Consider the following 27,495-nt stretch of genomic DNA (forward strand, 5'->3'; position numbering starts at 1 on the left):
GCTTTTTGCTCCTAATTTAGTTATTTTACTTTATTATTTAACGAATATATTGAAAATTGTCAGAGACACGTATGCAGTAATTTATTTCGGGAGGGGTCCGACTTCAATATTAGGATAAATTATAATAAAATTTTAAAAGATAATCCCCAAAATTAGGCTAAATTTACAGAAAAGTTGGGGTTTCAGAGGGGGTCCGGACCCCCTAGGCCCACCCATAAATGCGTTCTTGTTTGTCAGTAACATTTCCTCATTTTGAAACCCTCAAAAACTTCGGATAGACTATATAAAGGAAAACGAGTTATTTTCGATGAAATATCACTTCAAGGATACGCGTCAGTTTTATTGCACAGTGTGGTATCCCACGTTCACAATGGCAAGAGTTTCTTTCCTCTGATTCTCTGTCATTGTGCTCTATCGAAAGGTTAGGTTTGTAACATATTACTCCTACGAACAAGCATGACTGGCAGATAGGAATACTGAACACAACTCCAGAGAAATGCATGCTGGAACTTACGTTTATAGCTACGCTTTGGTGATTTGCCCTCAAGGTCAATCGAGTGGTAATTCAGTTCCGTCTCTGTTCTTAAGCCATGTTCGTATTACTTCGAACAGTTTTGATAATGAAAAGCATGCCTCTTAATATAACAGACTTCTCTCACGTAAGAAATCGAAACTCAGTTGGTCAGAGCAACTAGTCTGTACGAATTAGGTTGTTAGTTAGTTAGGAGCCCAGTACGAGTGAGGGTTTTTATTACTATTGTTTTTATCTTTTTTATGTGAGGAAAAATCAAATTGTGACATCGCGATATCAAATGTATTTGGTTAGGTAGCTTTGTCTTAGCTAAACTTTAAACATCAGCAACCGTCGAAATTATTTCACTAACCGATCACTTACTGAACATTTCAAACACGTCAAACCAGTGGCATAACATGAAGGTTAACCTCTCCTCCGCAGTCCTTAGTTATGCGTCCGTACTTTCAAGGGCGGACTAAGGGCCGGGCGACTGCCCGGGGTGCCAGAGAAAGAGGGGCACCAAAACGAGCCTCAAAAAGTAAATTTTACAATGTGCTTTCTACTGACGTTTTTGGTTTATATTCTTGTAAAGTAGTGGCAATTATATGATCTTTTTACATTTCACTATGGAAGAAGAGAATTTCATAGTACTAAGGGGGCTGTATCGAAAAATTGAGAGATGGCATGTAGAATAAAGAGTGCCGGGAATTAAGTATTGTTTGTTTGTTTGCTTGAGTTTAGCGTTCCACGGTTATGCCTTAATGGGCAAGGGAGATGTGGATACTAATTATAGTGGAATCCGAACCACTTTTATCGTTCAACAGTAATCCACCGGGAATTGGACCCGGTACCACAGAGGGCAGGCGTGCTAGCCACTAGACCAGTGGGGGTGGAGTTGGTATTGTTTATAGCGGGCCATATTCTTTGTGCAGTTTTCCTAGGTAATGGATTTCTTTTTGAAAATGGGTTTAAAACAGGGGCGTCATTTAGGGAGGGCAGGGAGGGGCATTTGCCCCCCCTGAGTTTGAGATGTATATAGATTTTATCATTAGAATAGTAGTAAATCAGTGAAAAACGCGAAATTTTACTTATATCAAGAGGTCTTGCCCCCCCCCCCCAAAGCAAAATCTGAAATGACGCTCCTGGTTTAAACTATTAAAAACACTATGATAAAATGTAAAATATAGGCTACTACTAGGGGAAGGGCGCCAAAAAGTCACTTTGCCCGTGTGAAAATTTGGCCTGCTCCGCCCCGGCGTACTTTCTGTATATTTTTTGGCCTTGCAGCTTGTGCGGTCCCCACGCCACATTGTTGCGGGGGCGCTATTTACGCCTACCTTTCGAACGTAATTCAATAACTGTTTAAGAAATTCTACCATCAGCGTGGAAACGGGAATATATTTTTCTAATAATCCCATAGAACTTTCACTCAGAACGCCAGATGCAATTTTTCAGAGTGGGCTCTGGCTCATATTCAGGAATAATAATAATAATAATAATAATAATAATAATAATAATAATAATAATAATAATAATAATAATAATAATAATAATAATAATAATAATAATAAATATGAATGTCTTTGGAGAGCCGAAATTATGTGACACGAATCATTATAGATAGAGCTTTAAGATGAGTGGTCATAGGGGAGGAAAAACAGGATTTTTCTCTCTCTGACTCTCTAACGTTAAGATTATGTGCTGAAGGTAAGAACCATCATCATTCTACAATAGGTTGCTTTTACATAGAATATCAATTACTTGAGTTCTCCTCCTTCGGGCAAATTTCCTTATGTAGTAAATTCAAAACAATTTCAATTTAAGACAAATATTTATAGAGAAAATTAAACATTTAATAGGGAAATCTGTTATCAAAATATCCAAACTTTTTTTTTTTTTGGTATCGTCATGAGTTTTACACATATGTTACATTTTGATTCTTTCCCAAATAAAAAATAAATAAAATAACCTTAGTGATAAAAATGACAATAGTACTTCCACGGGATTCGAACCGTCTACCTTCGGTATACAAACTCGTTGCTTTATCTAACTGAGCTATTTGCTTTGTTACGTAAGCTCAACCTGTTCTACAGTAAAGACGATTTTTCATTACGATTGGGCTAACAATTCGTCTTTTTCCATAGGTAATTTCCACTATTTGCACTATCTATACGTTAATACTTAGCATAGATTCATATATTTGGAGTTCGCTGATAATGCATATAATAAGACATACTAGAAATATTTCGTTAAAATTTTCGTTTGTAGATCTAATTCACGCTTCTCTCAATGACATAGATGTCGCTGCTTCGTGTTGAACTGCAGAATTCCCTCGCGTTCTTGAAAATTTCCCACTTTAGCAGAGTTGGTAATTCTCGAGATTTCTGTCGATTTAATGTTTTTTGCTTCTAATTTCTTTATTTTAAGCTAATATCTAACACAAATATTAAAAACGGGTTTGTTATTAACCTGTCCTGCTGGGGAAACCTTCCGAAATTTCGAACATATAAAGAAAACGGAGATATTTTCAAAAAACTTCAAAATAAAGAGACGCGTCATTTATTTTGCTCATAGTAGTACCTAGACCCAACCGAGGAAAACTACCAAATGAACCCTTTATTATTACTATTAGTATTGTTTCCAGTTAATCATACATTCTACTTCCATAGTATTAATTCTATTATATATTCAGTAAGATATGCCTAGGCATATTTCTTGAACTGTTTATGCGTTAGTGTTAGAAATAATAATACAATTATAAAAGTAATTGATTGTCTACTTCCAGAACACAAATAATCAATACTAGAGTCATGATATTTCATTACAATTCGTAGCATATTATAAAAGGACAGACAGAGAACGGTGGGTAAGAAAAACAAAGTATGACAAAGTCTGCCTAGAATCACACGGTCCCTGATCATAAACTATGGCTATAATTAATTGTGTGATTCCCAGTTAAGTTCCTTACTCTCTAGTAAATGACAGTTCAAATATGCACTCAACTCTAACACCTCTATTATACGAAGAATCAAATGTAGCATATAAAATATGCACTCAATTCTAACACTCCTATTACTTGTATTTGAAGAATAAAATGTAACAATTCAAATGTGCACTCAATTTTAACACCTCTTTATTTGAAGAAACAAATGTAGTAGTACTAATATGCACTCAATTGTAACACCTCTATTAGCTGAAGAATCAAATGTAGCATATAAAATATGCACTTAATTCTAACACCTCTATTAGTTGAAGAATCAAATGTAGCAGTTCAAATATGAACTCAATCCTAACATTCCTATTGCTTGAAGAATCAAATATAGTAGTTCAAATATGAAATCAAATACCCTTATTATTTGAAGAATCAAGTGTAGTAGTTCAAATATGCACTGAATTCTAACATTTCTATTATTTGAAGAATCTAATGTAACAGTTCAAATATGCACTCAAGTCTAACACCTCTATTAGTTGATGAATAAAATGTAGCAGTATAAATATGCACTCAATTATAACATTCCTATTACTTGAAGAATCAAGTGTACTAGTTCAAATATGAACTCAATTCTAATACTCCTATTCTTTGAAGAATCAAATGTAGTAGTTCAAATATGCACTAAATTCTAACACTTCTATTATTTGAAGAATCTAATGTAGCAGTCGAAATATGCACTCAAGTCTAACATTCCTATTATTTAAAGAATCCAATGTAACAGTTCAAATATGCACTCAATTCTAACACGCTATATTATCTAAAGAATAAAATCTTTCAACAAATGGAAATTACAAATTTGGCACCTTAAATATGCACTAAATTCTAACTTACTTTAATGCAAGAATTTCGATTGAAGTGTATTTAAATTTATGTGCACAACTATTCGTTGTTATTACGATACACAACAGCACCTTTATTCGAATAAAATGGGAATTGTATTGTAGACTAATTACTTGTACTACCGACAGGAGTCACACCATATGACACAGATATAAAGCTTTAGTTTCCATGAGAGTCAATAACATTCTTACTATTTAGCAGATTCAGGGCTCTACCATATGGGCAACACGTGCATTTGTACGGGACGGACAGTTTCGAGGGGCAGCAAAACTATATTATTTAAAATAAATATTTCTTGTTGAAAAGAGACTTCATGATGATGGTAATTAGATTTACCAAGCTGACTTTCTATTTGAATACTACATTCATAAATCACGTTTAGGTCGCATTAGTTTAAGGTTACATTGGCAGTGCTAAAACAAATGGTCAAACAAACCCCATCATGAATTGCTTGATTGTTGACAAATACAAGAACTTAATTCTCGAACCGTAACGAACACCTGTTCCATTTAGTTAGTTATCACAGTTTTAATGTGGAAACTAGTTTTGGCTTTGTCATAAAAAGTTCTTTATCATTGAAGTTTTTCTTCTTCTTCTTTTTTTTTTACTTTTTAACAGATGTAGAAGGAAAATCAAGAAATAAAGATAAAAGAGCTAGTTACATTGGAATTGCAAACTGATATATTGAGATTGAGAAAAAATGAAATGAAATCTTTAAGTTTTACGTCCCACGGTTATGCCGGTTAGGCTAAAGGAGACGGTGATGATGAGAGATGAGTGAAATGGTGGAATGAAGAAAGTGGGAGGAAACGGGAGAACCCCGAGAAAACCCACGAACACGATGTTTGTCCACCACAAAGTCCACACGGCGCGAGCTGGGATCAAACCAGGGACCCCAAGCACCGGAGGTGAACGCTCTACCACTGAACCACCGCGCCCCCCTATATTGAGATAGAATCTCGATATTGAATTCTATAAAAAAAAGATTAGCTCTGCAGGTGTGTTTGCTTTATCTTTCAGTAACGTAATAGATTATTATTTAAAAAAGAAAAAAACAGACACAACGAAATCGTATTTGTAGTGTTTAGGCCTTTCGGAGTGCAAGTGCGCTTTCTCTCTTGTTCGTTGTTCATGATAGGGTAGCATATTTAAAATTATGGCTCTTAAGATTTCTTCTTTCCAGAGAAATAGGGAGACGGCAAATGATGCCATTACACAGGGCGATAAATTGCCTAGGGCCAGCCATGTGCAGATTAATATATAAATGGCAAATAAAACGATCATAATTAGCATAAGCGAGACAGTTCATTCAAGCTGAGGCCAAACATCAGCCAAAATGACAGTTTTTGTTTGAGTTTAATTTTCTTTTTCCACACTAAACTTACGTGGATCTACAATCTTACTTTATTCTCTTTTTCTAAATTTATTTATTTGATATTTCTGAATATTTAATTATTTCTTTATTTACGTATATATTTATTTTAAAGTTTACATTGAATATTAATTTTACCTAAATGATTTCTGTCGTTGTTTCTTGATGTGATGATGACCTATTAACGATTGAAACGTTTCAAAATTTCATTTATATGTTTTAAGTTGGAAGTAACGTTTCAAAATTAAGGCTATATGAAGCATGAAGATCAAATCTGGAATCTGACCTTCTTGTACTTTCATCAAGAATCGGGCCGGGGATCATAGATATACATATAGAAGCATGGAAAAAACTAGAAAAGGAAAACTTATGTAGGGAAAATTTTTCGTATGGGGCAACGTTTACGAAATAGCTGCCACTTCACTACGAATTCTTGTGCAGCGATGTACCACATAAAAAAAGAAAAAAAAATGTTTTTCTATGAACCTTCAATGATATATCTTACCATTTAAAATTGTCAGATAGCCTCCAGGGCCCCATGATGGGAGGTTTTGTGAGACAAATAGAGGTTTCCATTCGATGCGCTTTCTGACATTTCTCTATCTAATGTTCTTCATCGTTTTATCTCCAGCAGTGCATGATTTATAACTACTGGACGTTTTATCTGAATGTGCAAAAACTCACAACTAAAAAGTGACTATTTTGTAACAGTGTCCCGCATAGAACTTTTACCTACGAAAATTTTTGTTTTTCCATAGTCTTTTCAATTATATAAAAAGTTACATATTTTGTCTCTTAAAATTTTCAGTGATTCTCGAGGATTCACGACAGGGGACCCTGTGAAGCAATCAAAGCTCCACACTTGATGGTCATGTGCAGTGGTGTATTTAGGATTTTGTTTCGGGGTGGGCTATGCAGAACACAGGGACGCAGGGGGCAATTGTTTGAGAATTAAATATATTTTAATTGATTGTTTACTAATATACTAAGAAGGAACGTGAAACTCGTATGACGGTGGAGGATCATACCCCCCCCCCCTCCCCACGCAAATCTGAAATGACGCTACTGCAAATACACGTTAAATATTTGTAATCCCATTCCAACTTAACTGATTTCATTTTAGAAAAAAACGGAAAATGTTGAGACAAGTTGAAACTGAAATATATTGATTACAGTTTTAATGGCAAGTGTTACAGACTGGTGAATCTTATATGATATGATACAAAAATTTAGCAGTGAATCTCATCTTTTATTATATTCATAGAAGAAAAAGGAAGCATCCTCTTGGCCTACCTAATTTCCCGGGCTACTTATTCTTCCTTCTTGATTTTCTTGATATCCCTCTTGATTTTCTTTAATTCAAACATTTACCTTTCTTTATAACTAAACGATGCAAATATTCCTTTGCTATAATAACTAAAGTCCCGTTATGTTGATATCCGTGCAAGTTAGTGTGGAATACCAGTTTCGATAATCAGTTCCTCTGTTTTGGTGTTACTGACGACGGTCGGCTTGAATCACAACCAACAACGGTCGAAAGTATGATAAGAAAAACGGAAGAAAGCAACAACTAAGAAAAAGATACAGAAAAGTAGAACGGACGAAAGAAAGAAAGAAAGAAAGAAAGAAAAAAAAAGAACACTGTTCTTACATGAATGAAATTTGGCAAATACAGTATTATTTCTGAACAAATAACATAAGAAAATGGAAAGTGAATGACATTCTTAGAAATGGTAAGAAGGATTATTGTTGTACGTGGAATACGGAAAGCTAACAAATTTATTTTTGAAAGGGGTGCTTGAGCCCGACAGCTCCCCCCTTAATACGCCGGTGGCCACATGTCATTTTCCTTTCTCACTTTCTTATTTAATTCTTTTATCTCCAACCTTTGCGATTTTTTAAGCACTGAACATTTTATCTGAAACATCCAGTATAGCTATCTAGAACAGATATATTCCAACACAGGCGTATGAAAAAGCATTTTTTAATTCATCCATAGTACTATATAACAAAAGAAAACTAAATTCTTTATCATTAGAACTAGGCATATCTGGGATTCTACGTTACATCATAGTTTCATGTTTTAATGTAACCTTGAATGTGACGCGGAACTTTCAACTTCAAATCTTAAATTTGCAGAGTTTTGATTGTTAATAGGTCATTATCGTATCAAAGAAACAAACAGAAATCAGTTAAATAATAATAATAATAATAATAATAATAATAATAACATGTTTAAAGTAAGAATAAAATAAATAAATAAATAAAATACGGTATATTGGTGATAAACACATTTTTGTTAACGTATGACTAGTTTCATAATTTATTTATTTATTAATTATCTGTCATCATCTGTTATTGTAACAAAGTCAATAGAAATTGACATTTTAGTCAATATTTTCTTCAATCATTTGCAAATAGGTACAAGAGCACATGAAAAGCAACGCCTCTTACTTTAAAAAAAAAAAAAAAAAAAAAAAGGAAACGGATGAAGTTGTCGGTATAAGACAAAACGCATGTACTTTATTACAACTTTAACCCTTTGCAACCCTTTGTCGAGTGAGACTCAACTTTAGTTTGTTCATTCCTGTCCGATGTCGACTTACTCCCAACAGGCTTTCTGCGATAGCATAGTAAGAAATGACTTTTGGAACCTGTTTAGAACCTTTAAGAAACTGAAATCCAAAAGCTATAATTTAACAAGGTAATTCAGACCTGTTCAGACAAAGTCGATAAAAACTAAGACAGACCGCAAAGGGTTAATCTACAGAGTACAATAATTGTTTTTCCACTAATCGCACTGGTGATGAACACACATCTGCCAAAACGTATGATCATTTCCCTATTTCGGTCATTGTAAAATTGTTCAATCTTAATGATGGAATCACAGCATTGCTTCACTGCATTGTCAGAATCAAAATAAAACGCTCTCAGATGTTCTTTTAAGATGAAAATCTGACTAGTGCTAGATCTCAACTCTAAGCAGAAGAAAGTATGACACTTGTCACCGAAGTGCTGAATATTTTCAGTTGTAATTGCATTACTATGAGGGAAATTATTGTAGTGTTGAATTAGAGGTTCCATTTGTGGACTAAGTCGTTGAATTAGTGCTTTCACTTTTGTGAGAGTGCTACAGTACTGAATAGAATATATAGTAGTGCCCTCCAGCAGAAATTCCATATACTTTATATCACGGAACATCCCAGAGGACCGTCAGTATGATTTTGCGTCGCGATGCCATTCCTAAACTTTTTGTTTTGTTTTGTTTTGTTTTGTTTTTGGTGCAGGCGATCCTTTGTGCCAACTTCCTTGGAGGCGCTTTTGTTTTCAGTTTTCAAGCTTAATGAATGACAATATTGTTCAAGGAGTTTCAAGTCCTACTTCTCATGATTCTGTAAACAAGCAAAGGGAAATGGTAATAACACAGCCTCCCCCCAAAAATAAAATAAAATAAATAAATAAATAAAAGTTCTGTGCACCGGACCCCAGGGTATGAATTCGATGTATTTTGTTACACAGACTCCAACTTTTGAAATCTCCGGACGATAGACAGTGTCAGTTTTTTTTTTTTTTTTTTTTATGGATGAATAATTTGAGCTATTTTGGATAGGGAGGACCAGGGGCGGCCCCAGGACCGATTTCTGGGAGGGCGGTGGGTTGTCATACTGTTAGTTAGAGCTACTTTTAAGAGCTCCAAACTCTGGGATGGGTTTTATATATATATATATATATATATATATATATATATATATATATATATATATATATATATATATATATATATATATATATATATATATAATAAAAAGTTTCCTCTTTGGCCCCCCGTGGATCCGCCTTTGGGGAGGACAGGCGTTTTTCGCCCAGTCAATTGGTTTTAGAATTTCGAAATTTGGATTCTGTGTAACAAAATACATCGAATCCATAACTTTTTTTTTGGTATGTATCTTTCCTATTCAAAATCGCTTAAGGTTTTAGCCCATAACAAAAAATTGACACGATCAATCTTCCTGGGGCTTCAAAATTTGGATTCTGTGTGACAAAATACGTCGAATCCACATCCTGGGGTCTGCTGAACAGATTTTTTTTTTTTTTTTTTTGCTATGGCTGTGTTACATGTATCTTCCCTATCCAAAATCGCTCAAGGCTTTCGCCCATAAAAAAAAAAAAAAAAAAAAAAAACCGATCAATCTTCCTGGGGTTTCAAAATTTTGGATTCTGTGTGACAAAATACATCGAATTCATAACTTTTTTTGGGGGGGGGGGGTATGGCTATGTTACATGTATCTTCCCTATCCAAAATCGCTTAAGGTTTTTGCCCATAACAAAGAATTGACACGATCAATCTTCCTGGGGTTTTAAAATTTTGGATTTTGTGTGACAAAATACATCGAATTCATAACTTTTTTTTTGGTATGTCCGTGTTACATGTACCTTCCCTATCCAAAATCGCTCAAGGTTTTCGCCCATAACAAAAAATTGAAACAATTAATCTTCCTGAGGTTTCAAAATGTTGGATTCTGTGTAACAAAATACATCGAATCCATATCCTGGGATCCGGTGCACAGAACTTTCTTTTTTGTATGGCTGTGTTACGTGTATCCTCCGTATCAAAATCGTTCAAGTTCTCCGCCCATAAAATGGAATTGACATGATCAATCGATCTGGGGTTTTGAAATTTGGATTCTGTGTAACAAAATACATCGAATCCATATCCTGGGATCCGGTGCACAGAACTTTTTTTTTTTTTGTATGGCTGTGTTACGTGTATCCTCCATATCAAAATCGTTCAAGTTCTCCGCCCATAAAATGGAATTGACATGATCAATCGATCTGGGGTTTTGAAATTTGGATTCTGTATAACAAAATACATCGAATCCATATCCTGGGATCCGGTGCACAGAACTTTTTTTTTTTTTTTTTTTTGTATGGCTGTGTTACGTGTATCCTCCGTATCAAAATCGTTCAAGTTCTCCGCCCATAAAATGGAATTGACATGATCAATCGATCTGGGGTTTTGAAATTTGGATTCTGTGTAACAAAATACATCGAATCCATATCCTGGGATCCAGTGCACAGATTTTTTTTTTTTTTGTATGGCTGTGTTACGTGTATCCTCCGTATCCAAAATCGTTCAAGTTCTCCGCCCATAAAATGGAATTGACATGATCAATCGATCTGGGGTTTTGAAATTTGGATTCTGTATAACAAAATACATCGAATCCATATCCTGGGATCCGGTGCACAGAACTTTTTTTTTTTTTTTTGTATGGCTGTGTTACGTGTATCCTCCGTATCAAAATCGTTCAAGTTCTCCGCCCATAAAATGGAATTGACATGATCAATCGATCTGGGGTTTTGAAATTTGGATTCTGTGTAACAAAATAAAGCTCATATTTTTAACACTGACTTTCACGTTCCGTGAGGACAGATATACGTAAATCATGCGCAATATTTCAAAAACTACTTAGTTTTTTATTCTGGGTGTAAATAATTTCGTTTTACATGTTTCTGCTTTTTCTTACATATTTTGTTTACTGAAAGTATGTATCTTCTATCATTTACGTACAAATTTATGATATTTAATGTTTCTAATTAAGCACATTATAAACAAAAGTTATTACTTTCAGGTGCACCACACAGCGAAAACTTCCTATTATTTACGAAATCCGTTGACTAAATTATAAGTAGTTTGTAATATCGTTGATACATGACCTCTACATTCAAAATTGTCAAAAAGTATGTCATGCAAAATAGAAAAATACAAAATTTGCAATCTGTTGCTACTAAAAGATGAATATATATATATATATATATATATATATATATATATATATATACACCACTCTTTCCAGCTTTGGAACTTCTTGTATTTAATAAAAGATAAATTCTGACCAAAGCACATATTATCTAATAATTAGTAGCCCTTCATTCTCGGCAAAGTATCTTTGCCTTCGTCAGACACATTATGAAATACCGTTTCTAAGACTACAGCTTATGTACCGGTATATATCTCAGAGAATAAGAGAAGGACAGGAGAAATAACGGAAGTCCTGAAGAACTTAATGAAAAAAGGAGGAGTAAGAACATACAGGAACGGAAGTAGAAGTATGTTAGATTTATTGAAAAGGAAGAAAAGAAAGGAACCGGAGATTAAACTAAGTGAGGAAGGGGTTGTATATAGAATTAAATACAAAGAATGTGCTATGAGTTATATAGGAGAAACGGGAAAGAGGTTGGAATTAAGGATTAAACAGCACAGGGACAACGTTAGATTGAAGAGAATAGTAACACAATATATAAACATATGAAGAAGATAGAAAATAAAATAGACTGGGATGGTATAGAGGGGCTGGAAAGAGCATTGTAAGAAAATGGAAAGAAGCAGAATGGATACGAAAGGAAGAGAGCTAGGAACTTATGAACTGGAAGAGTGGACTAAATATACATGATGTATGGAGGAAGATATTGGATAGAGCAGAGAAGAAAGAAGAGGTTACACAGATGCATTGCATAACAGATAGCCAACTAAACGGCGTGATAAACGCCGTGCGGAAGGCGGTGCTCCATGTTCCCTTTAAATGCTGATAGCAAATGAGAGGCTAGCGATGTTGCCACATTTATTTTGTACACATCCACGTCTATCCCCTGCCAGCTGATCACGCTGTAGTTTGTCTGCTTAGCCATGGCCACACCCTTTACCACTTGGCAACGCCGCGCCAGAGCTTGCGTTTTATTCGTTTAGCTGAAATGCCAAGATGTCATAGGCTTTAAAAGTCTAAGGTTCTTAAAAGTGAAAGCTATTCACTAAAATAACAGAACAGTACCAATTAAAAGTTGGATCGTAGAAGTTTTAAATATATAATCAATTAAAAATTGCTAAAAATGAAAGGATGGATCTTATTGGTTCCTAGATATATCCTACACTCATTTTCAGAGATACATAAACTGTAGTTTTAGAAATTATATTTCATATTGTGTCTGATGAAGGCAAAGATACTTTGCCGAAACTGTAACGCTATTATTTATTAGATTATGGTCAGAATTTGTCTTTTATTAAATATATACAGGGTATTTCAGATAAAACGTCCAGTGCTTATAAATCCGAAACGACTGAGAATAAAAAGATGAAACAAAAACTGAGATAGGAAAATGTCATAGGGCGCATCACATAGTGTTCTCGTGGTGACCCTCAGGGCCCTCCTTCAAGGGGGCCCAGGGGCCAACTTCAAATTTTCAAACAGGAACACGTATTGAGTTATACCTCATTCAATAGTACTTGAAAAACGAAACAACTTTTGTAGGAAACAATTTTCGATTTGGGCCACCGTTTTTAAATGGCCGCAAAAAGTGGGTCCTATATCAGATAAAACGTCCAGTGCTTATAAATCCGAAACGGCTGAGAATAAAAAGATGAAACAAAAACTGAGATAGGAAAATGTCATAGGGCACATCACATGGTGTTGTTGTGGACACCCCCAGGGCCCTCTTTCAAGGGGGCCCAGGGGCCAACTTCAAATTTTCAAATAGGAACACGTATTGAATCATACCTCATTCAATAGTACTTGAAAAACAAAACAACTTTCATAGGAAACAATTTTCGATTTGGGGTACCGTTTTCAAAATGGCCGCAAAAAGTGGGTCTGTATCAGATAAAACGTCCAGTGCTTATAGGCCTAAATCAGAAACGGCTGAGAATAGAGAGATGAAACAAAAACTGAGATAGAAACGATGATAAAGCATATCAAGTGGTGTTGTTGTGGTGACCCTTAGGAAACTCCGTGAAGGGGGCCCAGGTGCCAACTTCAAACTGATACAGGACTTTTTTGCGGCCATTTTGAAAACGGTGCCCCAAATCGAAAATTGTTTCCTACAAAAGTTGTTTCGTATTTCAAGGACTATTCAATAAGGTATGATTCAATACATGTTCCCATTTGAAAATTTGAAGTTGGCCCCAGGGCCCCCTTGAAGGAGGGCCCTGTGGGTCACCACGAAAGCACCATGTAATGCGCCCTATGACATTTTCCTATCTCAGTTTTTGTTTCATCTTCTTATTCTCAGCCATTTCGGATTTATAAGCACTGGACGTTTTATCTGATATAGGACCCACTTTTTGCGGCCATTTAAAAACGGTGGCCCAAATCGAAAATTGTCTCCTACAAAAGTTGTTTCGTTTTTCAAGTACTATTGAGTGAGGTATGATTCAATACATGTTCCTTTTTGAAAATTTGAAGTTGGCCCCTGGGCCCCCTTGAAGGAGGGCCCTGTGGGTCACCACAACAACACTATGTGATGCGCCCTATGACATTTTCCTATCTCAGTTTTTGTTTCATCTTTTTATTCTCAGCCGTTTCGGATTTATAAGCACTGGACGTTTTATCTGAAACACCCTGTTTAAGTATTTCTTACGGTATTTAAGTAGCTATAAAGGTCAGTTTCCCCTACTGCTAATAAGACATTATACAGAATACTCTTCTGCAAACTTAAATATAACTAAAGTATCTTCAACTTACTTTGCAAATCTACGCCAGACTATACAAGCATCGGGATCACTAGGAGCTTTTGAGTCATATTGATAGGTAGAATTAGGACAACGTTGTTTCTCCATATCAGCGTAATACCACAACAATTGATTCATACCTGCAAATATAAAGAAGACTTAAGAGCCTGACACACTAAAAATAATATAACAGAAAATATGAACTTGAAGAATTTTCAATGTTGCCCTCCATAGAAATTACAGTATTACCAGAATATTAATTCGCCCAAAATCTAAGTTAAGGCAGCGACTAGAGGAGCGAACTCAACTGTATTTGATTACGTATCATGTTGTCTTGGTAACCTGTTAACTCTTTTTTAAATAATAGTTGTATTTAGTTTGTAATAAAAAAAATAGTTTTAACATACAGTTATTAAAATTAAATAATAATGTTATTTAAAAATTAGTTCACAAGATACCAAAACAACATGATACGTAATCAAATGGAGTTGAGTTCATTCCTCTAGTCTCTGCCTTAACTTAGATTTTTAGGGAAATGTTATTCTGGCAACACTGTAATTCCTATTTCTGGCAATACTAAAAATTTTTCAGGTTTCTATTTTTTGTTGTAGAATAACATTATCTATGATTGTGGTAAGTTGCATTTTATTATCTCCTTTCACTTACGAAAACAAGCAAAAGAAAAATGGTTAAATTTTGTATTATTTTTTGTATGTCAGGCTTTTAGATTGAAAAGATGATAAATGCTTTCAATACATGCACGTCTTGTAAAACGGAATAAAAAAATTGATATACAATACAGGGTGGTCTGAAAGTATGGCAACATTCAGCTAAGGCTGGAGTAGTGTAGAAAATATTAAAGCCTGTGGGCAGACAAGATTTACCGCCCAGGCAAATACCCAAGTCCCACCTTCAGCTTTAGGCCTTTGTTGTTTTAACTTTTGGTAGAACAATACAGAGAAGGAAATTGTGCGTTTATTTGCAAAACTGCGCATAGATTCAACAATTTTTCATTGTTAAAAGTTTTTACAGCCACTTATGTTCCAACTGAGGCAAATGCTGACAGCCATTGTTACAAAATAGCGACTTGCAATTTTTGGGTATAGATTCAGTACTGCAGTAATAATCCATCTCATGTATTTCTCTGTGTTAATAGCCATATAACTGTTGTATGTTGATTTACCTTCGTCATGAAAACTCAGTTGGACTCTCATAATAAAAGTAATGCATAAAATTATTCGATTCTAACTTCCTTGGAAGCGAGCTGGTGTCATGTAGGAGAGGGTACAGAACACAAAGATTTCGGAGGCTATTGTAGCATGCTTGTGATAAAAAGTACCTAGAACTAACGTTGCTTTGTACCAGAAACAAACAGTGACTATAATTTCGTTATGAATAAAGATAGATTAAACGTACGTAATTACATTGAAGTCTTTCTGAAAGCACATATTATACAAAATGGTATCACATTTTATGGTTCCCACTTAAAAAAAAATCACTCAAGTAAAATATAGGAAATTCGAAGATGGGAGCTGAGATCTTCATGTTTCTTGCTAATAAAGATAATTATGGGATCCACGTTGATACGTAAAAATGTGTTCTTGAGAACATAGAAACACGGAAATCAAAATGAGCTAATTGATATCAATCTGATTTCTCTGTTTTTCTTTCGGGATGCATAAACAAAACTCAATCTTTTACAAATCGATAGGAGTTCATAATGTTTTGAATATATTAAAAAAAAGAAAGAATAACTATTCACATAACTTATATCTCTAACCATCTAAATCTTACATAAAAACGTTTCTATCACAATCAGTGAGTCTTCAAAAGCTGCTCTAAAGGTGTGTTCAGAATTAAGTTTAATTACCTTAAGTACATCCTATAAATGAATAGATTTCGAATTCTCAGAAGTTCTGGGGTTATAGAATTCTATACATTGTAATTAGTGTTGGAATAAATTTAGTAGAAGATCTTGTTTCTCCTATTCATTTCGAAATTTATATATGATACCATCAGGATTGCTCTAACTCTTATAAATAGAGTAGTGTTTTTAATATATTCGATAATAATAAAAAAAACAAGAAACAAATAAGTAAATACCATATCAAACTGCTAATTTTTAATCAAAATGTTTTATTTGAAAGAAATAGTAAGAAAACTGAATATTAAAAGAAAAAAAAACTTTGTGAAGTATTTTTTCGGACAAAAAATCTCTCACAATTCTCTACTAGATGGATAATTTATTAGATTTTTTTAAAAAAAATAATCCTATTGGAAAAAGAAAGGAAGAAAAAATCGATGATGGAATCACTAGTAAAATACACAAAGGTATTAAATATAAATTTCTCAACATACTCACCGCAAGAAAAAGCGAACAGTACTAAAACATAGAGGAAGAAGAACTTCATAATATCCATCACCATTCGGCTAAGCGATACTTGTAGAGGTCCCAGGTACGGATTTACAGAAAATATATACACCAATTTCAATGAACTGTAAAGACAAGTCAACAGTTTAGAATGATAAAAACACATACATACATACATAATATCGTAATATATTATTGACCAGCGAATAGTGAAACATGATCTTACAAAAAAAAAAAAAAAAAGTACCAGTACTTTCGCTAAATAATTTATCAAATAGAGAGGAAGTAAGTAAAAAGAAAATAAATAACATTGGCTCTGAAACATCCATATGGGCGCCATATTGGAATGCCGTGTAAACAGATAGATACAATGAAATCTTTAATTTAACGTCTCATGATTATGCACTTTAAACTAAAGGAAATGTTGAAATGATAATGCTAGGAAACGGGAGAACATCGAAAAAACACACTGACACGATGCTATATACCACAAACTCAATAGCTTGGAATCGAACCTGGGATTTCTAGCACCAGAGGTGAAAGTTTTAAGACTGAGTTACCGTGGCCCGCATGGAAAAGGAGAATCGAAATTTAAAAATTAACATTAGCAAATTAACAAGAAAATAAGGTACGCTTAAAAACCTAGAAAAGTTAACATTATTTTTTACATGATAAAAGTTATTTACAATTTCTGGACTTTGAATCTTTCAGGCTCTGAAAGGAGCTTTAGACAGAGATCTTAAAGATGAAATTTGGCAAAAAAATGACCAAAAATTGGACATCATTTCCCTGTGCACTGAACGTGCCATGTTTATATGTAATCAACATGAAACGATGGTATGACATGTATTGAATATATGGTGTGTACAGCATAGTTCGTATAATCTGCAGATTATTTCATTATCGTCTACGGCTGCTTCATGTTATTTTTTGTACATGGAAACAATTGAAACACTATGTTCTATTTTAAGTTTTGTGTGTTTTGTGAAATGAACAAATCAAGTCTTATCAATCAACAATCAACAGACAAAGTGAAAGACTGGACTGGGATTCGAACCCGAGAACTCTGGCATACCGTGCCGATGTATTAACCACTACGCCACCCAGTCCACTTCTCACAACAGCCACACACTCTCTTATTCCTGAACTCCTACAGGATTTGTATCTACAGGGGATATGGTGTGTAAAAATTCTGTTGTTTCCTCCTTTTACAAACATGTGATATTACAACTATCACAAGGGTGTTTTCTATATATGGACACTGAATTGTCCAAGCACAGCAACTAGGCTGTGGTACAAGCCATGTGATCTGAGTGAAGAGCACCGACTTTAGGAATGTGTGGCTGTTCTGTGAAGTGGGTTGGGTGGAGTATTGGTTAACGAAACGGCACGGTATGCCGAAGATCCCAGGTTCAAGTCCAACTCCACTCACTTTCTTACTCTTTGTGTGTTATTGAATTTGCACCTACAGAGGATCTGGTGTGTAAAGATTTGATTGTTTTCTCGTTTCATTAATGAATCAAGTCTTTATTTAAAATCTTATCTACATAATTAAGATCATATTTTGGATTTGTGTTAGTAAAAACAGTCCATGTTTATAAAGAGCGAACTCTAAATCAAGTTTGCTACACTAGAGTGTCACGATAATATCAAACAATGGTCTAAATTGTGTTAAACTTTCCTGAATTATGTTAGATTTTCCAAGTGATCTTCCCTGACTAACTTTAAGGACATTTCCCTCTCATCTTCGTTATTTTGATGAAGTGTTCCACTGTATTCATGTACCAAAGAAGTAACATGAAGCAGCCGCGGACGACAATAAAATATTCGGCAAATTATTTAAACCATACTAAACATACCATTACCATACCATCGCATCAAATTCATGTGAAAACCATACACTCGCGAATAACCACAAATACACAACACTCCGTTTCAAAGGAGTTTAATTTACCTAAACTTACTTTGAAGCGGACATCATCGTCTTCAGCAAAATAATTAGTTCTCTGTATAGGAAAGGAGGTGGGAAAGAAGGTTGAATTATACATTGGCTAATTAATAAAGACTGATCATCAGTGTTTATGAGGTGAATACAACAGTAAGGCACAGAAAACGAAACACATCTGTGTAGTGGGAGAAGTGAAGAATAGATCGAGCAAATTTGAAGGCCATGACGTCAAGAATGTGACTTTGACAGCCATTCAAGCATACGTGACTTCAGTTTCGTATAAGATAACATAGGAGTGACATGCGAAGAACAGTACAGAAATTCTGTTGACTATCTTGCAAAGATCAACGTTCCGTGTGTATCCCATCCTCCATGTAGCCCTGATTTAGCACCTTGTGATTTCTTTCTTTTTTCCAACTTTGAAGGAACACCTCCGAGGACGGTGTTTCGCATCTTCAGGGGCAATGGTGAAAGCTGCGGAGGCGATTTTGAAGAATCTGTCCAAAAATGGCTTCCAGCACGTCTTTGATGACTGGGAAAACGTTGGAACAAGTGCATTGCAAGTAATGTGGACTATTAAAAAAAAAAAAAAAATTGGACGAAGAGTACAGGTAATTATGTTTTATTCATTTATGATCTTCTTTATTGATCAGCCCTCGCGTATTTTATGAAAGAATAACATTATAAGCAATATATACAAGACATGCTATTTCCAACTCAATGCTGAAGCATATTGTTTAACGGTACATGTCCAAGAACTCAGGTAATCCAATTCCAATGAAGTTATTACCAGCATCATCCAATAAGAATGACAGCCGATAATGGTTGAACAGTCAAGGTTTTCGTTATTTTCCCTGTTTTCCAGAGAGAGAGAGAGAGAGAGAGAAATGAAATTACGCTAAATTTGGCAATGATACTAAAGCCAAGACTCCAGATGCTAAGTGACAATAAATTATATCAGACTTAGCAATAAGATGCTAGACACTGGTCCAAATCATCCAATAAGATGAAACAAACTGTGAATCGACATTATTGAGCTGCATACGTGATGAATCTACCACATTCCGTAACCTATACATTAATTACATCAAGTACTACCTGAAAATATTTGCTGCTGAAAATAATCCTTCAGCTATCAGCATAGGGTCCCATGTATCCCACTCTTCTCTTGGAAGATCAGATGAACGAGTTTTGTCGGCCAGTTCCTTCTGAACCTGAGAATTTGAAATATTGTTATCAAAATACATTGAAATAGTTCCTGAATATAGGAAATAATAACAGTATAGAAAAGAAAATTACATACTGGTATACTATATTAATTTTACCTGGTGGCTTTAAAAAAATATTGTTCTGCTTTGTATCTTTTAAACTAATAACTACACAAATGATTTAAAATACTAGTATTGAGGCCGTATTTACGAAGGGACTGCAGGGCTCGAGCCCAGAGCGAAAAATTTCCAAGGGAGGCACATTTAAAAAAAATCGAGATTAAAATATGGTATGTGAGAAAAGAGGTGTTCATAAGAAAGAAATTTAAGAGAAATCTAAGACAAATTCTGACCAAAGCATCACTATTTCATAAATAATATTGTTACAGTTTCGGCAAAGATACTTTGCCGAAACTGTAACAATATTATTTATTAGATAGTATTTACTTTAATCAGAATTTATCTTTAATTTTTATACTTTGCCGAAACTGTAACAATATTATTTACTAGATAGTGTATGCTTTAATCAGAATTTGTCTTTAATTTTTATACTTTGCCGAAACTGTAACAATATTATTTATTAGATGGTATTTGCTTTAATCAGAATTTGTCTTTAATTTTTATACTTTACCGAAACTGTAACAATATTATTTATTAGATAGTATTTGCTTTAATCAGAATTTGTCTTTAATTTTTATACTTTGCCGAAACTGTAACAATATTATTTATTAGATAGTATTTACTTTAATCAGAATTTGTCTTTAATTTTTATACTTTGCCGAAACTGTAACAATATTATTTATTAGATAGTATTTACTTTAATCAGAATTTATCTTTAATTTTTATACTTTGCCGAAACTGTAACAATATTATTTACTAGATAGTATTTGCTTTAATCAGAATTTGTCTTTAATTTTTATACTTTGCCGAAACTGTAACAATATTATTTATTAGATAGTATTTGCTTTAATCAGAATTTGTCTTTAATTTTTATACTTTGCCGAAACCGTAACAATATTATTTATTAGATAGTATTTGCTTTAATCAGAATTTGTCTTTAATTTTTATACTTTGCCGAAACTGTAACAATATTATTTATTAGATAGTATTTACTTTAATCAGAATTTGTCTTTAATTTTTATACTTTGCCGAAACTGTAACAATATTATTTATTAGATAGTATTTGCTTTAATCAGAATTTGTCTTTTATTTTTATACAAGAAGTTCTAAAGCTAAAATACGTGGTGTTCAAAGGGAAATCTATATTGAAAAAATGTCGGTACTACAGAGTGACCAAGTTTTCTAGTTACTACAACAAAATACTTTGGTTTGTGTAATATTTACCTGTACCTTGGGCAGAAAGTACTCATACATATGCACTATACTTAGTAGAATGTTCATTTCATATTAACAAAAGAAGAATGTTTTTAATATATGTAAGATTATTATGGGATAGTTGTTGATATGGACATGTTTTATGGTTACCTAGTCAGTGAGTTTGTGTACTTAACAGTTTTAAGAAAAGGATATTATAAGTTATATCAAATAATAAACCAGTTTAACACCGTTTATAGACGTTGTCAGTTTTATTACAAAGGTGAGATTAATGGTATTTAAATATCGAAGCTAATGTTTTAATGTCAAAGAAATTCTACCACTTCGGATTTTTTATCTCAGCAAACGAACCAGGTTTACGACTATCATTTTGATAAGTCGTTGTAAAAATTTGGTTTACCTCACCCGGGACTTTGTAAATTCAGTTCCCGAAGAAGAAGAGTAAGGTTGAATTTACTTTTATACTACAGTTAATAAATACGAACTTAACCATATTGCGAAGTGGTAAAGTAATCATAAGAAAAATGGACAACGAAACAATGCAGCAGGAATCAAATACTAGTGACCAAGGTGAAACTAGTGTAACACCAGGTTTGTCATCAGAGGATCGACTCTTGTTAGCTGTACAGCGACAAATAATGCAGATGACTACCGAGATAAAGCAGACCATAGAGCAGAAGTTTGACGAAGCTAAGAAGTAAACAGAAGAATTAAAACAGACCATGGAACGGAAGTTCAACGAATTTAACAAGACCATGGAACAGATGTTCAACAAATCTAACCAGACCATGGAACAGAAGTCCAACGAATCTAACAAGACCATGGAACAGAAGATAGAATTGAGGTATGACGAAGCTAACAAGCAATATGAAGAAAGTTGTCCGAAGAGTATTGATGAGCGAAACATAGATGGTGTGACGACACAGCATGTCATGGATAGGAACTATCACTCAACAAGAACAAGGAATGAGAAAAAGAAGGTAAAGTCTAGTGTTAAGATGAGTGAAATTCGAGTTATGAACAAATTCATTGGTAAGTGTAATGAAAATGACTTTTTGCTGGCAAATAGAGATGCCACCCTTAGAAATCAACACTTCAATCCTCGATTGCACAAATCTCTTGTAGAATTTGTTGTAAATGTCTACAACGAATTAAAGGTCGTTAATCCTTTGCAATCGGAATCGAGAATAATAGCATCGATTCGAAATTTGCTTCCATTTAAATTGCAACAGATCTTATTTTCCACACAGTGTATGAGTTTCAGCCATTTATTGATGCTTGTCCAATGCTACGAAACTCAATACCATGCCATGAATCCACAATCAGGAATGGGTAAAAATAAGAATAATTCAGATCATTTGGTGCCTGTTCGGAATTTAAATATTCGGAGTGTGAATAATACAGAACCTAACCTAAGCCGAGTATACTCTAGCAATCCGAATGAACAAAATAGACAAGGTTATGTAGGGACTCCGCCTAACCTAACTAATCATGGTAATTATGATGTCAGATCACTCAACCGCAATAGATATAAAAATAATCGAAGTACTGAGCGAAATTCCAGAAATGCAGCGAACTACGTGAATAGACGTAATTGGAGATCAAGAGATGGCACTCCATATCAAAATCGGAATCACGATGAGGGACATGTACAACACAATGTAGAACCTAATCATGATAGCGCAATACATTGTACTCTATTAGAACCGTATGCAAGTACGAACGTAACCTGATTACCGTTACTGAAATTAGGTTAAATTCATGTTAGTTATAGATTCTTGTAAATTTTTATTTTTGAGTTTATGTGTAAATATCAATAATGAAAACAATCCTTATAACTTCGCTATACAAGCAATATGAGGAATTATAGTTCGATTTATAATTAATTAAAAGCAAAAATTATTTATATTTGATTGATTTGTGTTGAAAACTTAATTGTCAAAGATTATGTTAAAAAGAAGCTCTATTCTATAAAACTAATTATTCAACGACTAACTTGAACAATATTCTTCTTTATTATAACATCTTAGTGCTACTATGTATATCTTTAAATGCAACATCTGACTTATTTGTTATTTAATGCGCCCGTAAAGATTAATACTATTTGTAACCCACGTTTGTCCTTTACATTTTTTGAAATCGCAACCTTCGACGATTAATTAAATAAGCGACGATATTTTTAATAAGAAGATATATTAATAATATAGTGGATAATAATGAAATAAATATAATTAATGTAATTAAAGATAAATATTGATGAAATGAAAGAATTGTTATGAATGTATATATATATATGTATATGTGAAATATAATGAATAGATATACAAGGTGCGATTAAAATATGAGGGACATAAGCAATGTAAAGAACACTAATGTAAACGGACCAGTGGTTCTTGAAGATAAAAGCCAAGCCTACTCATGACTTTTATATTCAGTCCCTTTGTCGAGCGACATTTTATACAACAAAATACTTTGGTTTGTGTAATATTTACCTGTACCTTGGGCAGAAAGTACTCATACATATGCACTATACTTAGTAGAATGTTCATTTCATATTAACAAAAGAAGAATGTTTTTAATATATGTAAGATTATTATGGGATAGTTGTTGATATGGACATGTTTTATGGTTACCTAGTCAGTGAGTTTGTGTACTTAACAGTTTTAAGAAAAGGATATTATAAGTTATATCAAATAATAAACCAGTTTAACACCGTTTATAGACGTTGTCAGTTTTATTACAAAGGTGAGATTAATGGTATTTAAATATCGAAGCTAATGTTTTAATGTCAAAGAAATTCTACCACTTCGGATTTTTTATCTCAGCAAACGAACCAGGTTTACGACTATCATTTTGATAAGTCGTTGTATTACACTGGCACTAGAAGAAGTTGAAGCTATTTCTTATTGTCTGCTAGCGTAATTCGTGATACCTTCATCACAATTCAGCTATCTGTTTTTGGTATACCGCTATTTACAGAACCCGCAAAAAATGCTAAATTTATCTACAGTTGCAAATCGAAAGCAGATAGATGAATTGTGACAACGGTATCACATGTAAAATCGTATTGTCTAGTTCACTATGTTCGTGCTTTTCGAATATTTTTTATTTGGTTTGAAGATATTACAGAAAAACTCTAAAATTAGCGGTAGTTTAATTTCGCTGTAGTGAAGACCCTTAAAGGAGAACATTCATATGTACTGTATATTGCACTGTATTTATAAAACTTTCTTAAATTTAATTAGCACGTTGGCACACGAGTTCCAGACCTAGAGAAAACACTACCCACTAGAAGCGTTCATCTCTTAATAAATAAACAAACAACATTATTTTATTATAACAAACTTTTTTTTTAAATTATTGTTACTAGACTAAATATGTTTGGGAGCCAACCGCTATGGATATTAGAGTGTTACACTGACATAATATGTTATCCCTAAATTTAGCTTATTTTACCTAATCAAAATTATATAGCTATTTTTACCTGCTATCACCATCAAGTATCTACAAACTTTTTTTTTTGGACACCATGTACTGTATATTAGATTATTTCATTCTATTTGGTACTAAGAAATTAACTTCACAAGTTTAATAAATAAATTTCTTTACTCTAAATGTAAGGAACTAAACATTTATAATATTGTGCATTTCCCAAATATGAAATGTCCCAGTAAAATATTTCGGCAAATCTTAATATTCATTGTTCAAATATATCCCTTGTACAAGTCACTGATGAATTTGTCAACGAAGTTCATTGTTCTTACTTATGAATACCCCTGGTTTTGAGTAAGAACTTGTACCTGGTTTGTTTCATTCCTTCGAACAAGAAAAATATCATTTTTCTTCTTTAGAAATTCCTTTCTTATTCAGAAGCAAATTCGCTTCAATCTAGATCAAGGGCAATCAAAGACAATAAATCTCGGTCATTCTTTAGTATTTATTATTGGTCAGTCAGAGAGAAAACGATTTCTTGGGTAATTGAGGTCAATCATAAAGCCCGACGACGCTGTTGGAAGACGAAGTTCCAATCTGGGTAATTATAGTTCTGTTAGCTACTTTTCTCTTAAACCTTAAAACCACTTACAAACTATTCCGAATAACATTACATGGTGTGAGGTCAAAATGAGTTCCGATCTTGGCTTCTTTTCAGCTATGCCACTGTTACGCGTAAGTGTAACTTATATATAAGTTTAACTACACTTCAAACCATCCTGGAATGTTTGTACTAAGTTTGATAATTTAGATTGCTCATAATAAAGTTTAGTAGGACACCTACTATGAGAAAGTAAGACGTATTTAAAGATTACGTTTAATGTATTTAGTATAACACGTTTTAAATATTATCAGATGGGCCTGGCACGTCTGCGTCGCGAACAGGATGCTGGGAATCAGTGAAACAACATGGCGGCACCTTTGCAAGTTTGCACCAACGTAAAGCAGTGGAGTGTCATTAGATTTATGTTACCTGAAAGGTTGATAGGGTTGCAATCAATCGAAATTCACCATCGGATGGCAGTGCAATATGGTGAAAATTGTTTGAGTCGAACACGAGTGTAATACGCATGCTTTCACGTATCGACTCATAAACTCTAGCAATATTGTTCTCCGTGACTGAACAGAGATCATTCTGGGCGTTTTCAATATAAAGTGAAGGAATTTCTAAAATCGGACGAGCCGTTTGGGCTCTACACTCTTTATGCGTGCATTGTTAAATTAAAATGAAATGTTGCCATTTACCTGGATCCATAAGATAAGTAAATGATGGTACTGTCTGTTATACTAACGCGCTAACGTGCTTCCCTCCCCCAGCCCCAGGTAAATGGCAACGTTGCATTTTCATTTAACATTGGACGCATGAAGAGTGTACAACCCAAATGGCTCGTCCGATTTAAGAAATTCCTTCACCTTAGATTGAAAACATTATATTTGGAGACTTTTCCCTCTTACATTTTATTGTAACTTTGATAGTAACAGAGTTACCATATGTCAGGGGACTTTTTAAACATCCTATATCAGGGATGCAAATAACCACTCGCCCACTCACCCGGGGCGAGTATTTAATATCATACCGAAGGTAAGTAAATGATTTCTATTGTGGGATGTGGGCTAATAGCTTTTTTCTTGGGCGAGTAGAATGTTGTTGCTTATTTGCATCCCTGCCATATATATATATATATATATATATATATATATATATATATATATATATATATATATATATATATATATATATATATATATATATATTAAAGCTTAGTTGAATATAACATAAAATGACACAGTGCAGAGTTAATATAATATATTCCTTATATTTTACGTAAAGATTGTTTATCTTACCATGTAGTGTTCGTTTGGAAAATGGGCAACAAAAAATACACTGTTGGCCACTAGTAAATAATATATATTTATTTAATCCTCACTCACACATAGGATAATATTTCTGCAGCGGGTAAAGAATCAGGCGGCGGAATTTAGAAAGTAAGTTCCTCGTGTAAAAGGATAGTTGATTCCCAGATGATTTTAAGTGAATGAATAATGGTCACACAATTTTATCTCACCGTCACCTTTACCCAGATGCATCCTACTATTAAAATATTTTAATTCAAATCATGTACGCTTAAATAATGAATATTTAAGTATTTTGTTCCAAATATCGTGAATTATAGAAATAAGCCTAAAAAAATAATAATGTACAAATAAGCAATGAATAATGTTATCCACAGAAAAAAATAAGAACTGACTGAATTATGGAACATTTAACAATATAATTGAAACTAGCAACCACTCAACTTGTGCTCCTAAGTGGTTTTAAAATGACAAGAAACGGAAAGACTTTTAACAAGTCATTCATCACAAGACATTCAATATTTCAGATGATACAATCGAAATGACATCGAAATAAGAACCACTAAAGTCAAAATGTATTCCGTGAGAAGTTAACGAAGCAAAGCAACGATCACAATGTAGTAAAACAGGGAGCAGTGAGTAGTGCCAATGTTAAAAGAAACAGTGAGTATCGAACAGTGATAAGCCATAACTGCGTTCACAATGATCTGCGCTAAAATATTTGTGTAACATAGTGAAAAGCACGACAAATAGAACCGGTGATACACAAGTTAATGATAACATGTAAACGTAATCAAAATTACTTACATTTATTAATGATACTTGTGAAGACTTTGAAAACAGAAAATTATTTTATTTTATTTTTATAGTAAAATTATTTATTTTACTATATTATTTTTCACAATCAACAGAGAAAGATATAAATACTCTAGTATATTTCATTATGTTTTGAATTACTTCTAAGAACAACAAGCAACCTTGACTTTGTAAGGAATCATGACTCAGTGAGAAATTGCGATCAGGGTTGCACATCACTCTGTGTAATGTTAACTGTAAAATAATCAAAAAG

The 27,495-nt window shown here is 33.7% G+C and overlaps 1 protein-coding gene across 5 annotated transcripts in view; it reads right to left on the reverse strand.

The window, feature by feature from the left end:
* The window catches only part of Trpgamma (Transient receptor potential cation channel gamma), a 1,754,629-nt gene that overhangs the window by 81,511 nt on the left and 1,645,623 nt on the right, over nt 1-27,495 (reverse strand). For all 5 annotated transcript variants that reach the window (XM_081752586.1, XM_081752588.1, XM_081752585.1 and 2 more), the window contains 3 exons: nt 19,636-19,751; nt 16,581-16,714; nt 14,232-14,358 (listed from right to left, as the gene is read on the reverse strand). In XM_081752586.1, the coding sequence (XP_081608712.1) occupies nt 14,232-14,358; nt 16,581-16,714; nt 19,636-19,751 (377 nt within the window). The remainder of the gene's footprint in view (nt 1-14,231; nt 14,359-16,580; nt 16,715-19,635; nt 19,752-27,495) is intronic.

This window comes from Thermobia domestica, chromosome 3, assembly GCF_964235325.1.
Source record: "Thermobia domestica chromosome 3, izTheDome1.hap1.1, whole genome shotgun sequence".
NCBI lineage: Eukaryota > Metazoa > Arthropoda > Insecta > Zygentoma > Lepismatidae > Thermobia > Thermobia domestica.